The 25,495-nt window shown below is 41.5% G+C and overlaps 1 protein-coding gene across 2 annotated transcripts; it reads left to right on the top strand.

Annotated features, from left to right (window-relative positions):
- The first annotated feature begins 6,252 nt into the window (after positions 1-6,252).
- UPF3A (UPF3A regulator of nonsense mediated mRNA decay) lies at positions 6,253-25,243 on the top strand. Of its 2 annotated transcripts, none has more exons than XM_081128793.1 (10): positions 6,253-6,511; positions 8,004-8,110; positions 9,622-9,728; positions 11,658-11,756; positions 11,881-11,991; positions 16,280-16,335; positions 16,426-16,584; positions 19,688-19,848; positions 21,632-21,929; positions 24,251-25,243. In XM_081128793.1, the coding sequence occupies exons 1-10, from the start codon at positions 6,305-6,307 to the stop codon at positions 24,401-24,403; spliced, it is 1,458 nt and encodes a 485-aa protein (XP_080984919.1). In that variant the 5' UTR covers positions 6,253-6,304; the 3' UTR covers positions 24,404-25,243. The 2 variants fall into 2 exon arrangements, with proteins under 2 accessions (XP_080984919.1, XP_080984920.1); XM_081128794.1 differs by having other exon boundaries at positions 6,256-6,511; positions 16,426-16,572.
- The last annotated feature ends 252 nt before the right edge of the window (positions 25,244-25,495 follow it).

Raw genomic sequence — 25,495 nt, 5'->3', positions numbered from 1 at the left:
ATTTATACAGTTTGCAAAATGATCCCCCTAATAAGTCTAGTAATCACCTTGATACCACAAATATATTACAATATTATTGACTGTATTCCCTATGCTGTACTTTACATCCCTGTGACTATTTTGTAACTGCCAATTTGTACTTTTTAACTCCTTCACCCAGTTCCCCAACCACAGTCCCACCTGGCAACCATAAGTTTGTTCTCTGTGTCTGAGTTAGTTTGTTTTGTTTGTTTATTTACTTTGTTTTTTTAGATTCCACATATAAGTGAAATCATACGGTATTTGTCTTTCTCTGACTTATTTCATTTAGCATAATACCCTCTAGATTCATCCATGTTGTCACAAATGATAAGATCTCATCCTTTTATATGGCCGAGTAATATTCCATTATAAATATGTTCCACATCTTTATCCAGTTGTCTATCCATGGACACATAGGTTGCTTCCATATCATGGCTATTTGTAAATAAAGCCACAGTGAACATAGGGATGCATATATCATTTTGAATTAGTGTTTAAAGGAGCATGTAAGGTGCCTGAAAAATTCATTTCTGTACAACACCTTATTTGTTAATGAAGCTGTGAATAAATACCTTGGGATACAACATTTTCTTTTAAAAAGTAGGATAATATGCCTGCTGAAGTCAGGATGAGGGCTTGAAAGAATTTCTATAAATGAAGCACACATCTGTATTAAAATTACTAATGAAAGATGTCCTTTCCCTATGCAGTTACCACTTACGAATCACACCATGATCTTATCTTGTGCCGATTTCAGTAGAGGTAAAAAAAAAAAAAAAAAAAAGTTTAAAGATTAGAGATTTAGTCAGTTTTTTATATAAACTTTGAAAAATATGTTTCCTAAGAGAAAAATTTTAACATCTTTCACACAAAAAATCACTTGCCAATGTGCAAAACTATGAAAACTTTTCTTTCTTCACCCCAATAAATGTGTCTGTCATTTCAATCAGCTCTGCCATGGTTGATTCCAGATGCTTTTACAAGATGGAGGAAGAGAGAAGCATCAAATTGTTGTTCCACTTATCTATGCATTCATTCATTGGTTGCTTCCTGTATATGCCTTGACCTGGGATCAAACCTGCAGCCTTGGCGTATTGGGACAACGCTCTAACCAACTGACCTACCTGGCCAGGGCTAAACATCGGAACTTTTTGCTTAACCTAAAATGATTCCCAGATATTTCTACCTTCTAACAGAGAAATGCAATGGCTAACGTAGAAATATATATAATATACAAGGCAGGAAAACACTAGCTCTCATTTTGTGAATCCCCCACCATGAGGCTTTCTACAGATGAGGAATCCGAGCACTGTAATGAGGCATCCAGGCCCCATTCTCTGTTTCAGCTCATCACAGAGAATGTTGGTTCAATGCAACCATGCACTTAGAGGCCATGACCTACCTACTATTTAGACTCAAATCGTGTGCTCTGAGTTTTTCTTTTTAAATGGCTTTTCTTCTCTGTCAGTCATCACACCTGCCTATTTTTATGCCTCCCCTTCTCTTTAGCTGGGGCTAGAAATTCAAATGACTGAACTTTAATCATTTTCAAAATAAAAATGAAGGTAACTTTTAAATATTTAATTTGCCCATCAGACTAAAATATTTCTTCATTCAGTTTCTTCATTGATCATCTATGATTTTTTTAGGTTTCTGGAAAAGCAAACTCCTGGTAGTGAGCCATTGCCATATTAACAGTACTTTAAGACAAAAGGCAAAAGCTTCAAGACATTTGCCTATGCTGCTTTTCAGATCAGCAACAGTGTAAAACCAATGTTTAGACTCCAGAGAGTATCAAAAAGATAATGTGTAATTGTACTGCCAAATATTTTTCTGTTACCATCCAATTCTCTAGTATCTCATAATGCTGCATCGTTTCCTAAAAAGGCATCCTTATTGCCAACTTTAAAGTGACCATGCTGTAACCTTCAAAGGAAAATGGGAGTGTCATGTCACCAGCTGCTTTTAAGTCACTGTCATCTACCAATTAGATCTGTTCCCAAGTAAAACATAGCCTTTCCTATGACAGGCATTTAGCCCAGGACCACATTTATGGGTGGAGTTTTCAGTTAAGCCAGTGATTTTCAACCTTTTTCATCTCATGACATATAAACTAATAAATAATCTAATATTCTGCAGCACACCAAAAAATATATTTGCCTATCTGACCAAAAAATAGGTATACTTTTGATTTACAAAAAAATAATAGTAATTACCTTCACTTTTTGCTCCAAAGTGACCCTAAAAAATCAGGTGCCTGTATTTGAATATAAGGATTTCTAGTACCAAGAATTAACCAATCAGCCCAGCCAGCGTTGCTCAGTGGTTGAGCATCGACCCATGAACCAGGAAATCACTGTTCAATTCCCAATCAGGGCACATGCCTGGGTTGCGGGCTTGATCCCCAGTAGGGGACATGCAGGAGGCAGCCAATCAATGACTTTTTTTTTTTTAAATATATCTTTATTGATTTCAGAGAGAGGAAAGGAGAGAGAGAGAGAGAGAAACATCAATGATGAGAGGGTCATTGATCAAGCCAGCAACCGGGCATGTGCCCTGACTGGGAATCGAACCCCAGTCGCCTGGATCCTAGGTCGACACTCAACCACTGAGCCACTCCCAGCCGGGCTCAATGACTCTTAACATTTAAGTTTCTATCTCCCTCTCCCTTCCTCTCTCTGAAATCAATAAAAACATAAAAAATGTTTTAAAAAAGCCAATCAGACACAACCTTATGCAACGTGCCCAATAAGATGCAAACTAGCCCTGGCTGGTGGTGTTGTTCAGTGGTTAGAACATCAGCCAGCACACCAAGGGTCACAGGTTCGATTCCCAGTTAGGGGCATGTACCTGGGTTGCAGGTTCTGTCCCTGGCCCTGGTCGGGGCATATACGGGAGGCAACCGATTGATGTGTGTCTCTTACATCGATGTTTCTCTCCTTCCCACCTTCCCTTCCACTCTCTTTAAAAATCAATGGAAAAAATATCCTTGGGAGAAGATATGTGACCTATATATTTATGGTTCAAGACAGGGCATTCACACCAGACGGCTATTGTGTTGGCTGTTGTCATTTTAACTTGACAATCTAAGGGAAAAGAGGTCAGTACACCTGACTAAATAGGTATTGCATGCTTTAAAATTCTTGCAGCGCTGGCCCTTGTAGCTCAGTTGGAGTGTTGTCCTGTGCCCCCAAAGGTCACCAGTTTGATTCCCAGTTAGGGCACATGTCCAGATTGTGGGCTTGATCCCCAGGAGGGGGTGTGCAGGAGGCAGCCAATTGATGTTTCTCTCTCACATAGATGTTCCTCTCTCCCTTCTTCTCTAAAATCAATGAAAACATTAAAAAAGTAACTCCTGTGGCACACCAGTGTGCCACTGCACACTGGTTGAAAATTGCTGAGTTAAACAAAAGCAAATTCACTCTTTCATTTTGAGATGATTTATTACTGGTTTGTTTTGGCTGTATTTCTCTGTGTATGTAAAATCGAACATTTAACAGGCTGGGTAACGTTTAGGAAACTACATTTTTAATGATATATTTATTTTTTCATATAAAATCATAAGCTATTTTACTAGTATATTCAATGTACTGTATCTTGACATTTGTATTAGAAGATTTTTAAAGAATAATTTCAGCAGACAAACCTAAATTCTAAAATTCTGTCATTTTTGTGAAATCATTTCTCAGAACTTTGTGATAATAGGCAGTACAGAATCAGAGGGGTCTTTTAAAATTGACAGCAGTGTATGTTACTTGGGGGAAAAAACATTTGGACATTTTGCTGGCTAGATTGACAAACACACATCCAACAAACATGTGAGTGCCTGTAAGTGCCAGATACCGGCCTAAGCTGGACATACAGAGTTGAATAAAGACATTAATTTCTGCTTAAGTGAAGACACAGCTTTGGGTTGTAGGGAGTATCCTTTGAGAACTGAGCAATGTAGTAACTAGTCAGTGGAGGTGTGCTCAAGATTCTGGGGCATCTCAAATGAATCGACCCTGGCTGGCAAAATGGTTGGTTGGGCTGAGAGGGCTTCATGGCATAAGCAATGGCTTCATAGTGGTGGGGGCAAAATATGTACACAAGAAACATCACAAGGCATTGTGCATGCTTGGGCCTATTGAGAAGCTGAGGGCAAGAGATCTTTTCTCCATTTGATAATTTTGGGGTTATTTCACTGTGCAATAAAAGAATTCCCTTGGAGCAAGAATGCTTCAATAAGAATAGATGTGAGGTGTGAGACTTAGAATCCTTTTTATTACCCCTACCTAGAAACATCACTAAAGAGCTAAAATTATGTACTGTTAGATGATTATTTAATCTGCATTATGTTTAGAAATTAGAGAAGACATGCAAATAGGAGAGCAGTTTAAAAAATATAGTCCAAATATATGCTGTGCATTTAAAGATTGCTTGAAACATTTAAATTTTTCAAATGAATAGTTTTTACACTTTTCACCATCAGCCCCCTCTGCCCTACCCTGACTTTCACTATAAAAAGGTTGTCTGGCAACCACATTTTCTTTCTTTTATCACAGATAAGACCATCAGAACTTCTGATCAGCACAGCTAGGCTTTCTATACAGACTTTATGTGAGACAAAAAAGGGCACTGGATCTAGTTTGTGCAACTTAATCATAGGTATGTTTTTAATAGTATACCTTTACATTCTATGATATATTGAAAATATCTCCAGGCCTCCTTTATGGGGTTTTGGAGAACTCAGTTTGGGGACTGCATTTTGAATCTTTGGTTCATTAACATATCACATTTCCAGTGTGTTCAAAGGTATTTAGTGATTCAAGGATAAAGTACTGGATTGCAGTAAGCCTGGATGTATTTCCAGTACCAGCCAGTGGCTCCCTTGATCCTCAGTTTCTCCATTCTCCAGTTTCCTTTTTTGTTTGTATGAAGTTCTTGCGAGAAAAGGTGCTATGAATGAAAAGTATAGCCAACATGCATTAAGAAAAAAATACGGGAAAATTATGAAAAAAACATTGCATTTTAAAAAGAAGTTCCATGTGTAAGTTACACTAACCAAAAGTGTTACTGCCTGCATGTTTGTAAAAGAAAAATATACAAATCCGAACCTGGTTTGGTTGCTGTCCCCAAAAGCTGAGTAAAACTTACATTTGAAAACCTTACCTCCTCTTTTGTGAATGTCGCACCTCTGAGCTATTAGTTACTCTAATCCATTCTGAACCACCATTCAGGCAGTAGTCAACGTTTACACCCGAGTTCCTAAAAACAGCGAAACAGAACTTTCTAAAATCCTCACCGGAGGATATTTTTTCCATTGCTTTTGAGAGAGTGGAAGGTGGGGAGAGGGGGAGAGGGATGGGGGGAGGGGGGAGAGAGAGAAGCATCTACGTGAGAGACACATGGCTTCTCCAGCATGCCTGCTTCTCCAGCACGCCTCGTGCCTAGATGGGGGCCCACGGGCCAGGAATCAACCGAGGGCCTACGACTGAGGCAGTGCCTTCGACGGGAACGGAACCTGGAGACCCTCCAGTCCGCATGCCGGTGCTCCAACCACCGAGCCAAGCCGGCGAGGGGCAAAGCGAAACTGTCATGCCAGCCAATTTATGCTCTCAACGCTGGTGCATGTCTTTATTCCGTATAGGGAAGCAATGTACCAATTTGTGCTGTTTGTCAGCCGATTGATTTCTTAAACGGAATTGCTGTTCTCTGGTGAAACGTTCCGATTTCCTCGGAAAAAGAAAAAAAAATAGCTGTAAACAGTTTAATTAAGCACGTGTATGCAACGTTTAGCCAAAGGGCCTGCTCTTCTCCGTGGGAAACAGACTGAGCCCTGCAGAGCCTTCGTAAAGGCTCCTCCTGGAGCCAAACGACCTCCAGGCCTCCATTTCCCGGCGGCCGCCGCCAAGCTAAAGGGCGAGGCCTCTGATGCCTCTTCTGCCCCCAGGCCCTCCGAGGTCCGGGCAGCGGGAGTCGCGCGCAGTCTGACACCTCACGCTCAGTCCCCTGCTCCGTCCCTGCTTCCCGGGGACAGCACACCTCGGCCCTGGAGGTGTGGGTGCCCGGACTGCGGGGCCCAGCCCCGCCGCAAGCCCACTAGCCCCCGGGCGTCCCCAACCCAGTGGGGGGGGCGGGCTTGGGCAGGGAGCAGGGAAGCCGGCCGCAGAGCGACGCGGCCTGGGGGGAGGGGGCGGGCGGCGTCTGCACCCAGGGGGCGGGGAGGGGGGGCGGCGGCGTTTCAGTTCTCGCGAAGTTTAGCCCCGGGCGGAGGCGGCAGTGGGTTCGCGGAGGGTGCGGGATGCGCTCGGAAAAGGAGGGCGCCGGAGGCCCCGGCGCGGCCGTTGCTGCCCGGAGCCAGAGCGGGAGGGAGAGGACGCCCGCGGTGGAAGTCCAGGTCCGCCGGGAGTCGCCTCGGCGAGAGGCGGGGGCGCCGCCGGCCCTGTCCTCCAGCTGTGCGGGCGGCGCGGGCAAACCTCGCGAGGAGAAGAGGGCCGTCCTGAGCAAGGTGGGTGTGAGACTAGAAACGGGGCGGGGTGGAGGCGGCGCGGCGCAGGCAAACTTCGCGAGAGGATGAGGAACCTCCCCAGCGTGGAGCGGGGCGGGAACTCGCGGTGCCGGCAAACTCGAGAGAGTCCTGAGCAAGGCGGGGAGGGCGAGGGGAGAACGAGGCGGGGGCGAGAGGGGACGGAGCGGTTCCCGCAGCCCTCGCTGGAGGAGGAGGGTTTCCCGGGAGATGGGGCGGGGCGAGGATGGATGGGGCGCGCAAACGCCGGGAGTCGAGTATGGTCCTTTCCAAGGCGGAGGCGGGGCGAGGGCGGAGTGAGAACAGGCGGTGCGGGCGTACGTCGCGAGGAAGACGTTCCTGACCAGGGTGCAGGCGGGGCGAGGGAAGGGGCGTGGTGGACGCAGGAGAGGGTGGTTCGGTGGGCGGGGCCAGAGGGTGGCCGGGAGGTGGGGCGGGGCTAAGTTGTGCATTCCGGGGCGGGGGGGCGGGGCCGAGGAGCCCGGTCGGTGGACGGGGGGGCGGAGCCGCTAGTGACGCTGCCGCATCAGCACCACGGACAGCGGTGCCCCTCTTGCCGCCGGAGAGTTTTGGGCGCAGTGACGATTTCTTTATTTACTTGTTTTTTTGTTAATCCACACCCGAGGATATTTTTTCCTTTGTTTTTTTTGTTTGTTTGTTTTTTAGAGAGAGTGGAAGGGAAGGAAGGAGGAGGAGAGAGAAACATCGATGTGAGAGAAACACATCGATTGGTTGCCTCACGCGCCCCGGCTGGGCCTGACGTTTTCTGGTTTGGCAAGAAAATTCAGCTTCTGAGGTGAACGTGTCCGGTTGGAGCTGAAACGCTGGGCTCACCAGCTCCACACTGTCGAGGACCCGGGTCCTGAGGGGGGCACGAAAAGGGGGTGGTGCGGCTGGGCGAAGGTGCTGTCAGGTCCAGGGAAGCTGCAAAGGTAGTGAGCCTGGGCAGCATGGTGGCGCCGTGGGAGAGGACACGCAGTGTGGACACTGGGCTGGAGGGGAAAGGTGTCCACCGACCCAGCAGGTAGGGTTCCTCTAGGCAGTAACAAATTCACCGTTGGGTTGTTCCTACTGGTAACAAACATTCCGGCATACATACCTTCCCTGCATGCATCTACCTTCTAGTGCGGTTTAAGGTGCAGAGAGTGTAGGAGAAGCTGTTATTTTTCAACTTGGGCACAGACATATCATTGGTTGTCTGGTAGTAATGAAATGATTACATGAAAAAGAACTGTTATGCACTGCCTTTTCTGACCTCAGGGATCCCTTTTCAGTTATTCACGCTTCATTACCTTTTTGACAGCCATGTTCTCATGCATGTTTTTCTTAACCTTTCCTAAAATGTGTGTTTCTGCTGTACTCCTGGTTTAGATTTTCCTCTGAGCATAAACATAGGTCACCAAGCATTGAAATAATTAAAGCTTGACACACACAGTAAGTGTGAAAGAAAACCCAGCCAGCATCCTTTCCCCAGGTTGTCATCCGGCGCCTTCCTCCCAGCCTCACCAAGGAGCAGCTGGAAGAGCAGCTACACCCACTACCTGCACACGATTACTTTGAATTCTTTACTGGGGATCTCAGGTGAGAAGCTGTTTACCTACATTAAGAATCTGAGAGGCGCTGTCACTTTCTGGCAGATTATTGTAGATAATAGAAGAAATCTCCCATTTCCATCTTCTTTCCCACATGTTCCCAGAAATCAGTGCAGTCCTTTATTTCTGCAAGTTTTTTCTAAGTAGGCAGATCATCAAATGTCTCTAAAATAGATTTAAAATATGCTTCTACTGGCACCACCATAGTCTAAGAAAAAAATAAAACCAGACCAACTAAAAACATATTACCTAATTTTTGTTTTTGGATATCAACAAACCTTATTTCAAGTAGCTTTTTAAGGTAAATTGTATTAAGATATAACAGAGTAAATTTAATAAATAATAGACATATAACCTGATGAAATTTCATAAGTGAACACGCCCATGTAACTGACACTGGATAAACAAATTCCAGACCCCAAAAGTCCCACTGTGCTCCCTTCCATCACTAATGCCCAGACTCCACCCACTCCTCTCAAGTTATATCTTTTTCAATTCCCTTTTACAACTTACTACATAGATGACTCTGACAAACACTTTTTAATTTCAAATCTCCCTTTTACTAACAAAGAGAGTGCTGACCTCAGGTTAGACCTTCAACAGGTGACAGTTCAGCTGTAATTTAGAGATTTTTACTATGTTTTTATTATTCATTATTATCCTTGTTATGTTCAATATCGTGAGTTCTTATTTATGGTAGCCATAAAACTATCCTTTTGAATAAGTATATTAAAGTAAAAAATGTCAGTTTATTCAACAAAAAATATCACTAATAGGTCAATATAGTTATGGTTAGAAAAAACATAAGATGATTTTCAAATGACTAAAATTTATGAAAACTGTCCAGTTAAAGGAGGATAGGCACTGGACCCAGAAGTTCAGATTGGAATCCCAGTCCCACCTTTGAACTAACTGGACCCTCTAAAAGTACTTAATTTCTCTGAGCCTCAGTGTTCTCATCTGTGAAATGGGGTTTAGAGTTCCTGCCCATGAAGGAAATTAGTAGTTGTGAGATAGCAGAGAAAGGCAGAGAAAGGCTTAGTTCTTTTATAGCCGCTGTACAATGTGCACAGTAAATGCTCTTATAATACCTAAAAATGTTCTCTAAATCAGTAAAGAATCTTTTTTTCAATATAACATTTTCTTCTGTGAAGGAACTATAACAAGGTTGTATTGCAGCCATGATGCATGATGAGGCATGACCTTTGTTTAACCTTGCCTTTGGTTTTCAACCCCTGAGAACCAGTGTTTTAGCTCTGGCTCCATGCAGTAGAGAATCTAGAGTTTCTCCCAAGTCATTAAAAATATCTCAGTTAATGTTTTGTTTCTTTTTGTTTTTTGCTAAAGAATATCCAGATTGTTGTTATTTACTGAGAGATGAATCTTTTATATAGAAGTTTTATCTGAAGTAGTTTTGTTGTATCCAGACAAGGGGGAAAAGGCAAAATTAAAGAAGTCATATTTTTCGCTAACCAATTTCACTGTTATTTCTTATTTCAGTTTTTATCCACATCTCTACTCAAGAGCATACATTAATTTTAGAAATCCTGATGACATTCTTCTTTTTAGAGATCGGTTTGATGGATATATCTTCATTGACAATAAAGGTTGGGTCATTGGATTTATAAACTCTTTGTTACAATCTTTAAGTACGTTAATTAAGTTTTGCTGGAATATTTGTGAGTTTTAATTAAAAAGTTCTCAGATACTAATCTAAAGTAATGCTTAAATTTACATTATGTTATTGTGATTGTGTGCTTGTTAAAAATTAAAATTGTGTATAAACAAAATAATTCTAGCAATTGTGTAATAGTGACATCCTATTTATGTATTATCATTGGAGATTGAAGTTTTTCATCTAAATGAACTTTCTGGATAAGTAAACTTTACACTTTTATGCCTCCAAACTAAATTATTTTACCCATGTTTGATAAAAAATTTCTAAACTATATTATTCATTTATATCAGTATCTCCCTAAACAGAGGATGCTTCATAATTATACCATTTCTGGATGATGTCATGGGGGGAAGGGATTGTAACACTGAACATCAGTTTTTGACTTTTAATAGCATTGTCTGCTGAGACAATGTAATTTACCTCTACTCTAAATGATTCCAATTTCTCTGTACTTTTTTGGGTTCTGATTTTGACATTTTTTTTCTTTTCCCTCTTTTCCTGTCAGACTGTCAGTCGTGTTCACTGATATCATGTGTGTACAATTTTAGCAGCATATTGTTTTCTATACACCCCTCACCAACCAACTTCTTCCTACTCCACCCTACCCCCATTACTGACAAGTGTTTTCTTCCCCTCCACTGAGGGACCACAAACTAGAAAAGACGGTTAAAGGGTGACTGGCTGGGCCAAGAGATTTTTGCTGTGAGTAAAAGCAAGTTTAATGCTTGAACTATTTGACATTTGTGTTGAATGCTCATTTATTCAGTAATTCATTCAAGTAGCTTTTTTTTCCTCTTTAAAAATTATGGTAAAATACACGTAATGTAAATTTACCATCTTATTATATTGAGAAACAGTTCAGTAGTGTGAAGTACATTCACATTGTTGTGTAGCCAGTCTCTAGAACTCTTTTTCTCTTACAAAACTAAAACGGTACTCATTAAACAACAACTTTCCCCATTTCTCCCTCTTGCCAGGCCCTGGCAACCACCCTTCTAATTTCTGTTTCTATGAATTTAAATACTCTAGATACCTCATAGAAGTAAAATCATACAGTATTTCCCTTTTTCTGCTGGGTTATTACATTTAGCATAGTGTTCCATGGTTCACTAGTGTTGTAGCATGTATCTTCCAGATACATGAGAGAATTACAATAACAGTCACCTGGTCATTCCTGGCAAGTCCAAAAGTGACAGTGGGTTCAGTGCCGAGGTAGAGTGTTCCATTTGCTTAATAGCAGATTCTTTTAGTGATCATTTCTATGTGTATATCCCCTCTCACACACATAGCAACAAAATGAATTTCTAGTCACTTTCAATTCTGAACTTTTTTATTTGAAGCAAATCTTACCTGAATATTATGTATACATTTTGAAGCCCTCTCTTTTAGCAAAGCGGCTATTCAAAGCAAAATAATTTTCTTGAACTCATACATATAACAGATTAATAATTGAGTTAGCCTTTTAAAATAAAACAAAAATTTTAAATGTGACTAAGAGAATGATTTAAAGATATTCCACACTTGGGTGAGGCGAGATAGGCATATTGAGGTATAAGTGACCTATGGAAAAATTCATCATTTCACAGTGTACAGTTTGATGAATTTTGAGTGTATTCAGTCATGCAACCTCCACTGCAACATGAGGAATTGTTTTATTTGATAAATAATTGTTCTCCTTTGTTTAAATGTGGAGGTTGACATGCTAAGGTTGCACTTGCTTGCAAGTATAATTAAATTATAGTTTAAACAGTAACGGTTTCGTTGTTACACTCAACCCTAAAGGAAGTTAGGTCATTCTTTTCCAAAATGAATATAGTAGAATTTCAGACTGATATTTGGAATTTGTTTCTGGTTAAAGGACTAGAATATCCTGCAGTGGTAGAGTTTGCTCCATTCCAGAAGATAGCCAAAAAGAAGATAAAGAAAAAAGATGCCAAAACCGGAAGCATTGATGATGGTGAGTCCTTTTTCAAAGGCTGGATTATGAGACTACCACATTAAATATACTGATTAAATACAGTTTCTCTCCTTTATATGGGGAGGAGTGTATTTATTTTCTTTTTTTCTTTTCAAATTTACAGATCCAGAATATAAGAAGTTTTTAGAAACTTACTGTGTGGAGGAAGAGAAAACTAGTACCAATCCTGAAACTCTGCTGGGAGACATAGAGGCAAAGACAAGAGAACTTATTGGTCTGTTTTGTTCATTTCTTCTCTTTATTGAGATATGCATTTACAGAGTATATATTTCTTGTTTTTCATGATTTTCATAAAAAATTGACACTCGTAACAGGCTTGGCAGAAATGTGGGCTATTTCCTAGTTTTGACAAAAGAATAGCGAGATGGCAGCTTGGGAAGATATTCTGAGTGTCTGTGGGTGAGAGAGCATTGAGTTTTCAGTTGCATTCATCTTATTTCGAAGTTGTGATGAGTGAACAGTAGAAAAGATATTTGAGTGCCCTGTGCCTGGCTGAATTAGGGAGAGAGCATTGTATCTCAGGGTTGAAGTAAGTATCTTTTCAAACACCAATCACAGAAATGAGATGCTTGGCTTAAGTGTGAGATCATCTTGCTGCTGTTCAAAAACATATCAAACCTTCTGAGCAAGCCAAGCAACCAAGTAGATAAATGCAACCAGAGCACAGAATCTGGTTTGAATCAGGCCTTCAGCCCTACACCTGCAAGTGTTATATCTTAGAAATAAGTGGTTATCTCCTAGAAGCAGTTCCCAAAAACTCGAGTAGACATGAAACACCTTTTTCTATCATCAGGCACTCTGCTTATAGCTCCCAAACATCCCCTGTTGGTCTCCACTCAGTGCCAGGCCCCTTCCCCAGGGCCCTCCCTGAGGCCCATGCTCCATCCTCCCCTCCCCAGGTCTGCCCGCTGCTCGCTCACTAGCAATTACAGAACAGGACATTACACTTCATAATTTTTTTTTTTTTTTAAATATATCTTTATTGATTTCAGAGAGAGGAAAGGAGATGGAGTAATATAGAAACATCAATGATAAGAGAGTCATTGATCGGCTGCAGCCCGCAACCCGGGCATGTGCCCTGACCGGGAATCGAACCCTGATCACCTGGATCCTAGGTCGATGCTCAACCGCTGAGCCACGCCCGGCTGGGCTTACACTTCATAATTTATCCTCATCTGCCCATCTCCCTCCACAGAAGCTCTCTTCTCATCTGTCTCCCCAGTCCCCAGCCCAGTGGAACTGTGTTTTTGTCTGTAGACCAGCACGTTGTGCACTGTTTGGACAAGTTTAGGTATTCAATAAATGTTTGTTGGGTAAATTAATAAGAAAGGTTAACATTATGGAAATATTCTTCATTAGTCTAATAATGAAGCTTTATATTTTATAACGGCTGATCTAACATGTGGCTCAAAGGGTTTTTAATCACTAAAGTAAATATTTATTAAGACGTACTTAGGATGCATTTGCTCATTTTTGTTCAGTGCATGTTCACTGGGTACCGACTCAGCCTGGGCATGGGACAGAGTGTGATAGGATGCACAAGGCCTCTGCCCTCGTGTAGCTGCCCTTATAGTGGGGATGCCTGTGGTAAACACAGGCAGAAATCATCAACCTTCAGGCTGGAGCATTTCCATATGTAATACGTGCCACAGACGTAATGAAACAGGATAATGGGATAGAGAGAGGGTCCCTCTGAGCCCATATTTGAGCTGCGGCCAGCTGAGCTAAGGGATGGAACAACAGGGAACTCCAGCTGCAAGGGCCAGAAGCACTTTGGGCTGTAGGAGCAGGATGGGTGCCTGTGTGGTCAGCACATGGTGGGCAAGTAGCAGAGTGGCTGGAGAGTCAGGTGGGCACATCATGTCAGGCTGGTGGGTAAGAGCTTTGGATTTTATTTGTGGGACACCTGGAAACCACTGAGGGAGTGACATGGTCTGATTTATTCTCCCCATCACACTGGTTACTGCATACATGATGGGTTATGGACGCCCAGAGGAGAAGCTGGGCCTCGATTAGGAGGCTGTGGCTGTAGTCCAGGGAAGGCTGCGTGAATGAGGCTGCAGAGTCAGCATATATTCTGGAAGTAGAACTGACAGGAGTGACTGACAGATTGTATGTGGGAGGTAAGAGCCTCCAGGAGTTTGACATGAGCAGAGCGGTGGATTATGGCACCATTACTGACATGAGGAAGACTGGAAGAGAAACAGTATTAGAGGCAAATCCAGATTTTGCTGTAGAACATGTTACTGAGAAGAGCTAAAAGGAGAAGCAAATTACATGTTGCTTATAGAACTTGCTTTCCTCCCCCCTCCCATTTCTTTCCCACTTTGTTTAAATATCCTCATACAAGATAACTGCAGGAAAGCGGCGGGATCTTTCACTTCAGGCAGTTTTGGAGCATCCCTCTGGTGGTCAGAGGTCTACACACCCTCCAGAAGTTTCCAGTAGCTCTCCTGCAGAGGAGAGATAAGTCCTTCTCTCACCCATTCTCAGTGCCTGGTGCCCGGTAGATTTGTCATAATTATTTACTGAATGAATAAATATGACAAAGATTCACTAGCTCAGGATCCACAGGATGAGGTACAGCGCTTTGTTTCTGTGATTCCCGTTTCTGCCCATGTGGATTTGCACCTTAGTGAGGCAAATCATGGCAGTAGCCTCTTTCTCTTCTTAGATTCTGGCCTTCAGGGAATTCTTTTTATTTTATTTTATTAAGCAACAGTTCCATTTTTAATGTTTAAATTTCATTTCAATAAGCAGGTCTGTAGTCTGCAATCATGACAGTTAAAATCTGTGCTAATGCTCGACGATCTGTAACAATACTACAAGCCAATCAGGCAGTACATGACATTTCAATGAGTAAAAAAGAGCATAAAACCGTATGTGTAAGAATAAAATGTTAAATGGCCTTCAATGAATTCTTATGATCAAGGTTAAACAATCAGGGTTAAATGGAAATGTTAATTCACTCTGAAGTTGCATGTTAATGCATTGGCGTATCAGGGTCTTTAGAGCAGACAGACCTAAGACCTATCAACCATGTGGCCTCATCCTTAGCCTCAGATTCCCTGTTTCCTCATAGGTTGTGGTGACAGTGCCTATTGTGCATTAGCTTTCTGTAGGTGGCAACAGTTATACTGTTGGATAAATTAGTATGTTGCATGATCACGTGTCCTCTATTTAATAATGATACACTTTTGTGGTTTGTAAAGCACTTTCTTATACAGGGTCTCAGTTTCCCTTCATGTTGATCCTTGGGGGTAACAAGGCAGGTGCTTTGTTGGAGAGGAGGGAAGGCAGGTGCATTCTCAGTTCAGCTCCTTCACCCACCAAGGCAGGTCTCGGCCCTTTCCTTGGCAGAACTTCCATGGTACAGAGAAGCGTCCTCCTTAATTTGGGGTGACTTTCCTGTTATGAAGGGCATTGGCTGTGCTAATTAATCCTAAGCCAGGGTTTGTGGTTAACAGAGGAGCCACCAGGGAGGGAGCAGGCTCTCCTTGGCCCCCATACTTGTGATGAAACGTGTGTATCTGCACTGCGTCAGCTCTTCACCATGGCCGGGAATCTGGGGTACAGCTCCCCTGGCAGATTCGATATGTGACATCAAGGTGTTCAGGAGTCCTCAGTTTCCCTGCCAGGGGCTGTCCTATAATTTCTGATTCATTCCCGATCCTCAGAATTCTGGAAATGTCATGTCAGTCTTCAGGTGCATCCAGGGAGTCTTCCTTCCTTCATTTAATCCGAGGTCTCAAAGGCCTATACTGTAGACCCAAACCATCTTCCGCCTGCTTACCTCAGTCCTCAACCACTGTTACCGGGAACACATACCTCTCCGAGTGAGTCCCTCGGGGAGGCAGCACCTAGAGGCCTGCCACATGTTTGGTTGGGCACCCAACATCCAGGTCAGGTCAGACAAGTCAGGGGCATGAAAGTTGAGGATCCAGTTAGAGTTTGTGGAGGCCTTTAATTCTGAGTAGTTGGTAATTTTTAGATCAACAGTGCCATATGGAGCTATTTTCTAAACTTTTACTTCTGGTTATTCTGACTTACGGAGCATATATTATAAGAAATTATAAGAATTCACATTGCTTAAAATCATTGTGTGTAGAGCCGAAAAGGAAGAAATTTCCAGAATATGTGTGGAATCAAAGTGAAAATATAAATATGTAATAATTTATAATATCTTCAAAAATATGACTATATAACTTTTGGGAAGTTAAATGCATTATATTCATCTTGCTTTTATACCATCTTTGTAATATATGACTCCCTTAAGAATCAGGAATTAAATGTCTACTATGTGTAAACTGTCACTACTCCAAATTACTTGACTTTATAGTGATGGAATAAGAACCCCCCCAAGTACAATATATGCTCATGTAAATGTAAAAATGATAATGTTCTTCCCTTAATTATTTTAAACATTGAAAACAAGTATTTAAAACAAAGGGAAGAAATCTTATTTTTGAGTTAAATACTTCATTACAATTTTTTTGTTTTAGCTAGAAGAACCACACCTCTTTTGGAATACATTAAAAATAGAAAATTAGAAAAGCAGGTATGTCTGGCCTTTTACCTGGTGGATATCCTTCATATTTGTACCACATCCATGCAGACAATTTATATACATATTTTTCCACCTCTTTAGAGAATTCGAGAAGAGAAGAGAGAAGAGCGAAGGAGAAGGGAGCTGGAAAAGAAACGCATACGGGAAGAAGAAAAAAGAAAGAAAAGGGAAGAGGAAAAATGTAAGAGAAAAGAAACAGACAAACAAAAGAAAGCTGCTGAGAAAGAAGTAAGGATTAAGGTAATTTGGAGACCTTTCATTTCTTTTCTTCAAAAATAGTTCTGCTATCCTAATCATGCCTTTTAAGTATTTTAGTTCTCTGGAAGTAAACGAACATTTTAAATTTTCTAGTCTTTTTTTTACTATAGTTCCTTTTCTCTATTCTACAGTAGTAGTTCTCAAACTGTGTTCCCTGAGCCCTTGGGGTTCCTTGGACATGCTGTGTTTGGGAGGACTGAGTGGGTAGAAGGGTGGAGGAGGGTCAGCCTTCTGGATGCAAAAGGAGCACTTCACCCTGAGGAGTCCCACATTTAAGTACCATAGGTTGGACTCCTGCTTACATTTTGATTTAATGAAAAGATTTCCTGCCTAAAAAACACACATTTGAAAACCACTGGCTCAGTGTCTACTAGTCTTGCCAGATGAAGGCTGACTCGTAGAACTGGGTTTCTTGTAGAAGTGGTTTCTACATCTCCTGCCCAGTTTCTCTTTGCCTGATGCATTCATTTAGGAGGGTGGTTAATACATAGAGGGAACTTTTCTCTGTGTAAAATAGAGTCAGCCCTTACCTTCTTAGCATTCTGCTTAGATGACCTTGTTAAACTTAGGTTTCAACCTAATGTTCTTCTTAACTCATTCCATGAAGGGTATAAGGGGCCCTATAAGGATTCAGTAAAATTGTGTGATACAAAGAAAAAAAATCGAAGGTCAGTGCTTGGGGGAAGATACAGAGTAGAAAGGGAAAGTATGGTGAAGAAACCAGTCTCCTTCATTGTGCCATAGATTAGTTTCTGATAAACTGAAAAGTTGGTCAGAAACATAGTTGTCATTTTTCCATAAAGAGAAAAAGTGCCAGTTCCTTAAGAGAAGCAAAGCTTTTTCTAGACCTATGCTTCTAAAACAGTTTCTCCCAAAAGGAGTATACTAGCAATGGAGGGAACAATTTCTTAACAATATTCCTACAAAAACACATCAGCATTTGTATCAGTCAGACTGCTTAGAATATGCTGCAGTAACAAATAGTTTCAAAATCTCATTGGTTTCATAAAACTCAAGTTCTCTTCTTGTTGTGTCACTTGTCCATTGTGCATTCCTCATCGTAGCCATCCAGTGACCAAGGCTGATGGAAGGTACATCTTGGCATTTGCTTCTACAATCTTTATGACAAGGGAAGGGAATGTGTAATATGGCCAATTACACACTAGTTCTTAAACCTTCCATGTGGAAGTGACACATCGCTCTTCCCACATTCCACTGGCCAAAGCAAGCCATGTGACCCCACCTCATCTCAAATAACAAATAATATGAAACCTTAATATTACAGGAAAGGTTTTTGTTGTAGAAATTCAGTTCTGTTATGACAGGGACAAAGTGGGTATACATTTAATGCAAATTTAATGGTCACAGGTGTGCAAACACTATCTAACCTTTTCATTTTGACTTTCTGAACAAAGAGAAGTGGCTCACTCAGTGCCTAATGCTTTACATTCTCAGAAGCACTTTTTTCAATAGCTTTGAGAGTTTTTCAGGAAGAATCACTGACACTTGTAGCCTACAGTTTCAACTATGTATAATTTTAAGTAAGACTTCAAGTATTTGGAGTATAACATTTTACTTCTTCAGTTTGGAGAATGGAATTAAAATCCAAAATAAGCCAAAGAAATGAAAACAAATTTAAGTCAGTAAAGTAAATATCTGATCCTTCATATAGAAAAAAGAAATCAAAACTTAAACACAGCATAATAAAGAGTGAGTTTTGTCTAAGTCTGGTAGAACAAAATCTCAGTGGCAGGTTAGATCCAATGATGTGAGTAGTCCACAGCTTCTGTCCTGAGGAGTGTCTGGTGTTCTGACCCAACAGTATACATCTGACCCAATAAGCCTCTAACAAGCATCTTTGCTCAATTTGGGGATCTCTAACTTATGAATGATTTGGAGAACTTAAATTTTAAAAAAAACCAACAACTCTGAAAAACAAAGTGTGTGAAGAAATTCCAAAAGAATTTGTATTAATCACCTAAAAATAGAACAAAGCTCTCACAAGTATATCTTCCGTTTATGTTTTACAAACTGTCTCTACCTGTGATACTTAAATTTCAAAGAGTAAGTTATATGGGGAACTAACTGGGCAGGAGGCCCAAATAAAAGGCATACCAAACTAAACACATCATAGCAACCTGCAAAGTCTGAAGAAAGGGAATAATAAATTTTGAAGACTCTAAAACTGTTCTAAAAGTCATTAATATAAAGCAACCTTTTAAAAAATGTTTTTTTTCTTATTACAAAAGATTTTTTATTGATTTTAGAGAGGGAGAAGGAGAGAGAGAAACATCGATGAGAGAACCATCTATCGGCTGCCTGCTGCGTGCCCCCTACTGAGGATTAAGCCATGTGCCCTGACTGGGAGTCGAACCTGCGACCTCTCGGTACATGGGACGAGGTTCAGCCAACTAAGGCACACTGGTCAGGGCAGTACTTGTTTATTTGGAAAAAAACTAGAACTGCCCTAGCTGATTTGGCTCAGTGGTTAGAGCGTTAGCCCACGGTTCAATTCTCGCCAAGGGTACGTACCCAGGCTGCAGGTTCAATCCTCAGTTGGGGCACATGCGGGAGGCAACCAATCGATGTGTTTCTCTCACATAGATGACTCTCGCTCCCTTCCACTCTCTGAAAAGCAAAGGAAAAAATATCCTTAGTGAGGATTAAAAAAAAATTAAAAAAACTAGAACCTGTAGGTGAAAGGAAAGAAATTCATTTGAGTTCTGTCACCTCATAATCACTATTAACAGCGTTGCAAGCCTTCTAGAAATTTTTCTATGTGTGTGTATCAGCACAGAAGTAGAAATCAGATCATTCTTTTGTAACATTCCTTTATTCATTAATAGAAGCATTGATTCATCACATTAACTATCCTAAATCATTTTTCATAATTACAAAATGTTTCATTCACTGAATGTTGCCCTAGGTGTTTAACCCAAAACCTGTTCATTGGACCTTTATCTTAAATTTTTTGTTATTCAAACATTTGGGCTCAATATTGGTATATAGTTTTAATTATTTATTAAATGACCTCTTTTATAATATACTCTTAAAGTGATATTTTACTAACATCATAATTTCTCAGCTTCTTAAGAAGCCAGAAAAAGGAGAGGAAACAGCCACTGAGAAGCCAAAAGAACCAGGAGAGGAAATTGAAAGTAGAGATGGACAATGGGAAGCCAGTCCTGGCTGTGCCGTTGTGAAGGCCAAGCCCTGGGAGAGCCTGCTGGAGGAGCGCAGGGAAAAGTGAGCCCCACATTCTGTTTTTTTGACCATGTTAAGCATCACAGGATTGTCATGTCATAGTCATATCTCCTTTGTCAGTTCGAGTGCTTATATTTCATAATATTCTTGGAATTCTTGAATGCTTGTTCACATTTTTGCTTCTCTTTGGTCATGCTAGGAACATGGTAAACCCATTTAGTCTGCAGCTTCAAATATGTCTTCAAATCAGGAAAATGTCCTCCTTGTTTCCTTTGAGTTTCTGTTATTGCACTTTGGGTTTTCAGGATCTTCTTCTGAGTCTTTTTTTTCCTTGTGATTTTTATGAGTTTGTAATTTTCCTGTGTCTTTTGACATATCTTGCCCACTTGATCTTCCAGACCTCCTTCCATTTGTCTATGGAATTATAAATTTGAGAACTTGGTCTTTTAGGTGCTAAAAGTCTTTTGTGCTAAAGAGATACAATTCTAAGTGCCGTAATTCCTTTGTTGGAGTTGTCAGACCTCTGGTCCCATGGAATTTGACCCATAGTTGTAGATCCTGATAGTGTGCCAGCCCCACCTCTCTCCCCCTGAGGGTCCTTTGGCACCTAGGTCTTTGCCTGCTCATTATAGGAGCTCACGAAAGGGATTTGGGCAGGGCTTCTCTGGGAACAAGATAGGCATAGCAGTCTCTGTTCAAGGTCCACAGAAAGACCAGCCAAATGCTTGTCAGGAGGTAGGTCCTTCATTCTGCCCCTGGCCCTGGGTTTGTTCATGTCCCCACAGTCAGTGGGGCCACATGCAGCTGGGCTTCGTGTCCCCCTGACCCAGGGCTCCTGCCCATGCACTGCATTTGGACACTTGAGAGCTTTCTAGAGCCTAGGGCTGCTCCGCTCACAGGAGAGTATGGAAGTGGATTCGAGTGCAGAGGGCAAGGTTATGGGATTAGGCTGATGTTTGCCCAGGATAACAGTAACCTGAACAGCATCATTGCCTGCCGTGCACACAGAGTTATGGAAAGTTTTCTCTCCCTCTTTTTTTGGGGGCCTCTGGTTCATTGGTTTGTATACAAAATTAATTTATACATGATATCAAACCTGATCTGTTAGCACTGTGGTTTATGTTAACAGACATTTGTATTATTGCTGCTTATGACACAGAAGTGCCTTTTGTCATGCTTCTGGCACCAGTTTGCGCTTTGCTTATAGATCTTTTTGTCCCTACTAGTTCTGCTGCTTCTGTATGTTTGGGATCCACAGATGTTATGTGGGGACTTTTGCCTGTGGTTCATGGAGGGAAAGACTTCTAACAACCAAATGAGCTAACCAGCCACTTATTTATTTACTTTCTATTTAATAGTTTGACAAATACACAAATTGTATTAAATTTCAGTTAATTTTAACTATAGTTGGAGCAAAAACTATGCTGTCAGTGTCAGCTCTGCTTCATGATGGATATGCATTTGGGCTACTGGGAAAGTCATTTGACCATTTGTAGTCTCATTTACTTTATCTGCAATGAGGGACAAATATATTTATTTTGGAGGGTTACTGAGAAATTTTAAAATATGTATATTTAGTACCTTAGTATAGCACTTAATACATATGTGTCACTCAAGTATAACAGTAAGTATTGTTAGTACAATTTATCCATCTTTTTAATAGTTTGTTATTGAATGCTTGTGGTGTGCCCATCACGTACAAACTTGGCATAAAGTGATGGGCAGACAAATATTCCCTGTTATAGTCCTGAAGGGAAGACAGGTAATCATAAGATTTGCGTAAGCAATTTACACAAGATTAGTGATGATGTATATTAAATCACAGGTCACAAAATGACAGTGATAAAGAGCAAAAGGATATGGAGAGAAAATTTCGAGAAAAAGAACTTGAGACACAAAGATACCACTTGGATGACAGCAGAAAGCTTAGAGCTCACTATGAGTTTGACAAGTTTTCAAGAAGAAATGAAGAAGAGACAAAATCAGGGAAAGGATTCACCGCAGACAGAGGGAAGACAGGGAGCCAGGACCGTGGCTTCCCTGTGGAAGCAGCAGAGAGACCAGGGAGAGAACAGAAGAGCGAGGATGGCCCGGCACCCAGGAAGGAGAGAGTGCGAAACAAGGTTATTTTCTTCATTTGGGATAATCTCTCACTCATCTGTATGTGCTAAAAGTATAAACTGTCCTTCTGCGGGCTTATGACTGCTTTTCCAAACAGAAATTCTTTTATTTCACCAAAAAAGGAAAATCTACATAGGTGTCTGCAGTACAGGATCTCACACCCTGACAGTGAGAGGTCCGCCTGTGCTGGTTCCTCTGTTATCTTAGGGGGCGCACAGCCCTGAGAGTTTCTATTTGCCAGAGCAGTTATTCTTGTCCACTCACTTAGTGGGTACCAAGTGCTGAATGACAAATTGAAAAATAGAACCATCCATCATCTTTAATCAGGAAAAACATAAGCTTCTATTTAGTATAAAATTAGCACTTTCCTGCTGTTTGTTTGAGAATAAATAATGGTTTACTATCAGATTCACCACTAAGACAGTGAGGAAAATATTAACGATATTTCATGGAGCTTTCTTTTCCATTATTAACAATATCTGATGATTGATGAACAATCACATGGCTCATAAACACCCAAAAATTAGACCTGCACAATCAACACAGGATTGAGATTGCACACTTAGCCCAACAAACAGATTTTCTTTCATGAATTTGAGGTTAATTTGTATTCAGATCACACTGTCACAGAGGAGCACTATAAATGGGGTCATCTCCCTTCCAGGGCCCGGCCCCATGAGCTGTCAGTCCCCCAGAGCTTGCTCTCCAGGTGAGCAAATATGACTGAGGCTGCTGGGGCTGCAGGTCACACACCTCCCACCCGTTCCTGACCTTGGCAGCCACTCTCTGTTCTCTGTCTCTATGACTTTGTCATTTCAGGAACACTGTAGAAATGGAAACATAGAGTATGTAACCTTTTGAGATTGGCTTTTTCACTCAGCATGGATTTCCATCAGATCCATCCAAGTTCCGTGCTGAATCAGTGATCTCAGTTTTCTAAATGTTTCCAGTAAAAGCGAGGGAAATCTTCAAGAAACCTTCTAGCTTCACCCTGACTGGTCAAGTCTGTATAACAAAGAGTTTCTATAGTTGCCTTAACCTCGGGTACACCAGGTATAGCCATGGGTCTTGTTGGTGCGGTTGTTCCTATGAACTTGTTTTCAACTGCCTTTTCATGTAGCAGGAGTGAGTGATTTGGGTATTTGCACAGTTTTAGGTGTGGGAACTAGCGATGACTCCTTCTGTCAATTAAGTCTGCAGTGTCGTAGCAGTGATAAAGTGCTTTGTGGGTAATAACTCCTTTCTTACCAGCCTGGCAGGTTATGATGTCCTTTTAGGATCAGCTTCTAACTGTACACACCGATGTTACCCTGGTGAAGAGCAGAGCCATGCTTGTTGGCTCGGGAGATGGTGGGCTGTGAAGCCTGCATCTTGGCCTACACAGGGTTTCAGATCCATGGAGCCTACTGAGCCCTTTCCCACTCTTCTCATTGGCCAGGCTTGTATTAAGAGCATTCTGATAAACTCAAGTGGTGACTGTGGGGCCTCCACACTCAGCCCAGGAGTGGGTAAAGTGAAACAGCAGTGGGACATGCCCACCTGAGTCGCACTGTCCTTGTACTCCAGGTGGCTGCTGCTCTGTTATGGACACAGGCCAGGAAGGAGCACTGAGGCAGGGGGCTTCCTCTCTGGGCTGTAAGCCCCTCTGAGCTGGGATGGGGTTGCTTCGTCCCTCTCCTTGAGCACGGGCTTCCCTGAAAGGAGCAGTTGTTCCCACTGGGATTACAGGTCTCAGCCTTCAGAATCACACTGTCCTTCCCTGGCTTCACTGTCCTCATGCCCAGAAGCTCTTTAATTGCATTTCGTGTGCTTTATTCAGTCTTTATTTTTATAGTACCACCTCTAAGAGTTTAGTAAGATGATGGGTTAGTATTTTCTATGACGGGGACAGTTCAGAAATAATCCACACGGAAATTGCTTATTATGAATGCCAATAGCGATTTAGTTTAGCACCCTAAAAGCCATCTGAGGCGCCGTGCCTCACTTTGTTTCAGACCCCAGTTCACAGCTTGGCGAATGTGAGGCACTGAGATGTGAGTATATGACTTGTCATCTCTCAGACTGGGAGGAGAACGCCATGCTGTAGTGTTTCCAAAGAGTGTTCTGGGTTTGAGCAATGATATTAACTGTCTCTATTTTCATGCTTTTTTTTTTGGCCTTGAAATGCTTAGTTTCTGAGATAGTGCTGTGAAAAAGGCTGGTTTTTAGCTGCCAAACTAATAGTCTTTGGATAATTGAGATCCTCAGTCCCTAGAAATAGAGATGTTGTCCCCTCCTGCATTGCCCACCCTGGGAAGAGTAACCCACCCTTTTGTCCTGGCAGGACCGGCCGGCCTTGCCGCTGTACCAGCCAGGAGCTCGCCTGAGAGCACGTGAAGGTGGTGGAAGATTCTCTGAGGAGGTCCGCGATGGGAGGAGGGTTGAGGCAGAAGATTCAGCAGGGGCTGGTTCCAAGAAGAGCAGAGAGGCAGAATGAGTCTGCGTGCATGCCACAGGTGTGACCAGGGTGAGCTCTCCTTCCAGATGCCATGGGTTAGAAATGTGTAAATTAGTCGGGAATATAACCTGCAAGGTGAATTTACTCCTTACTGAGAAACTAGAAACTGGTGGCATAGAAACAATCTTAAACAGAGCTTTCTTTGATTTTACCATTTCTAGTATAAACGACTGTGTATCATTTAGCCAAAACAGAGAAAGTAATCTTTGGGAAGCAGAAAAGTATGACCAAAACAGTATGAATTCTGAAGCACTTAAACATGTAGGAATAACTTACACTTTGCATTTTACACATTTGTAAGCAAATAATCTGTTGGGGTCTGTATCTCATTATGCTTCTTGTTGGTTTTCTGTGAGCCATAGTTTCTGGGAAGTGAGCAGCTCTCAGTCCATTACAGCCCTGGTAATTAAGCCACTTATGCACCTCTCCTAAAATTCCTGAAAGTCTGTTGTGCTGTAGCCCCTCTGATAGGAGCCTTACTACTATGTAAAACCCAACAGCTTTAATTATGGCCCCTTTAAACTGTTTGGCCACTGACTTGATTAAAATACAGTAGTTTCACAGTCTTTTGATGGATGTGCTCGTGGTTATAACCATTTTGGTTTAAGAATTGTTAACATAAATGGCATTATTTTGGGACATGGATAACTTAGGTACAGCATCTAGGGTTTTTCATTTTGAAGTCTAAGATAATTTTGAAATGACTTTATGCAACTATGCATTCTATAGTATTTTTCCCTTTTAGTGAAAATTTAAAATGTCCATGTAATTTTGGCGCTGTGTTTTGAACCATTAAATAAAAGTTTCAGTAGCTATGGATTTGAAGTCCAGTTATTGTACTTTTCCTACATAGAATTTTACACAATAAAATGTTGCACTTTAAACTGTAACTTTAATTATCAGAATATATTGTTGATCATATCTATTCCTTATTAAATAGGAAATGCTTGTCATGTTAATGTAAGAAACATTCAAACCTGTGAAGAATTTTGTGAGTTTATTTGAGCCAAACTGTCGAAAATGCCAGGAAGCAGAATCTCAGTGGATTGCGATAATGCTCCAGAGAATAGC

This window comes from Miniopterus schreibersii (assembly GCF_964146895.1).
Source record: "Miniopterus schreibersii genome assembly, chromosome: 2".
Lineage (NCBI taxonomy): Eukaryota > Metazoa > Chordata > Mammalia > Chiroptera > Miniopteridae > Miniopterus > Miniopterus schreibersii.
This window is presented reverse-complemented; position numbering and strand designations above follow the sequence as displayed.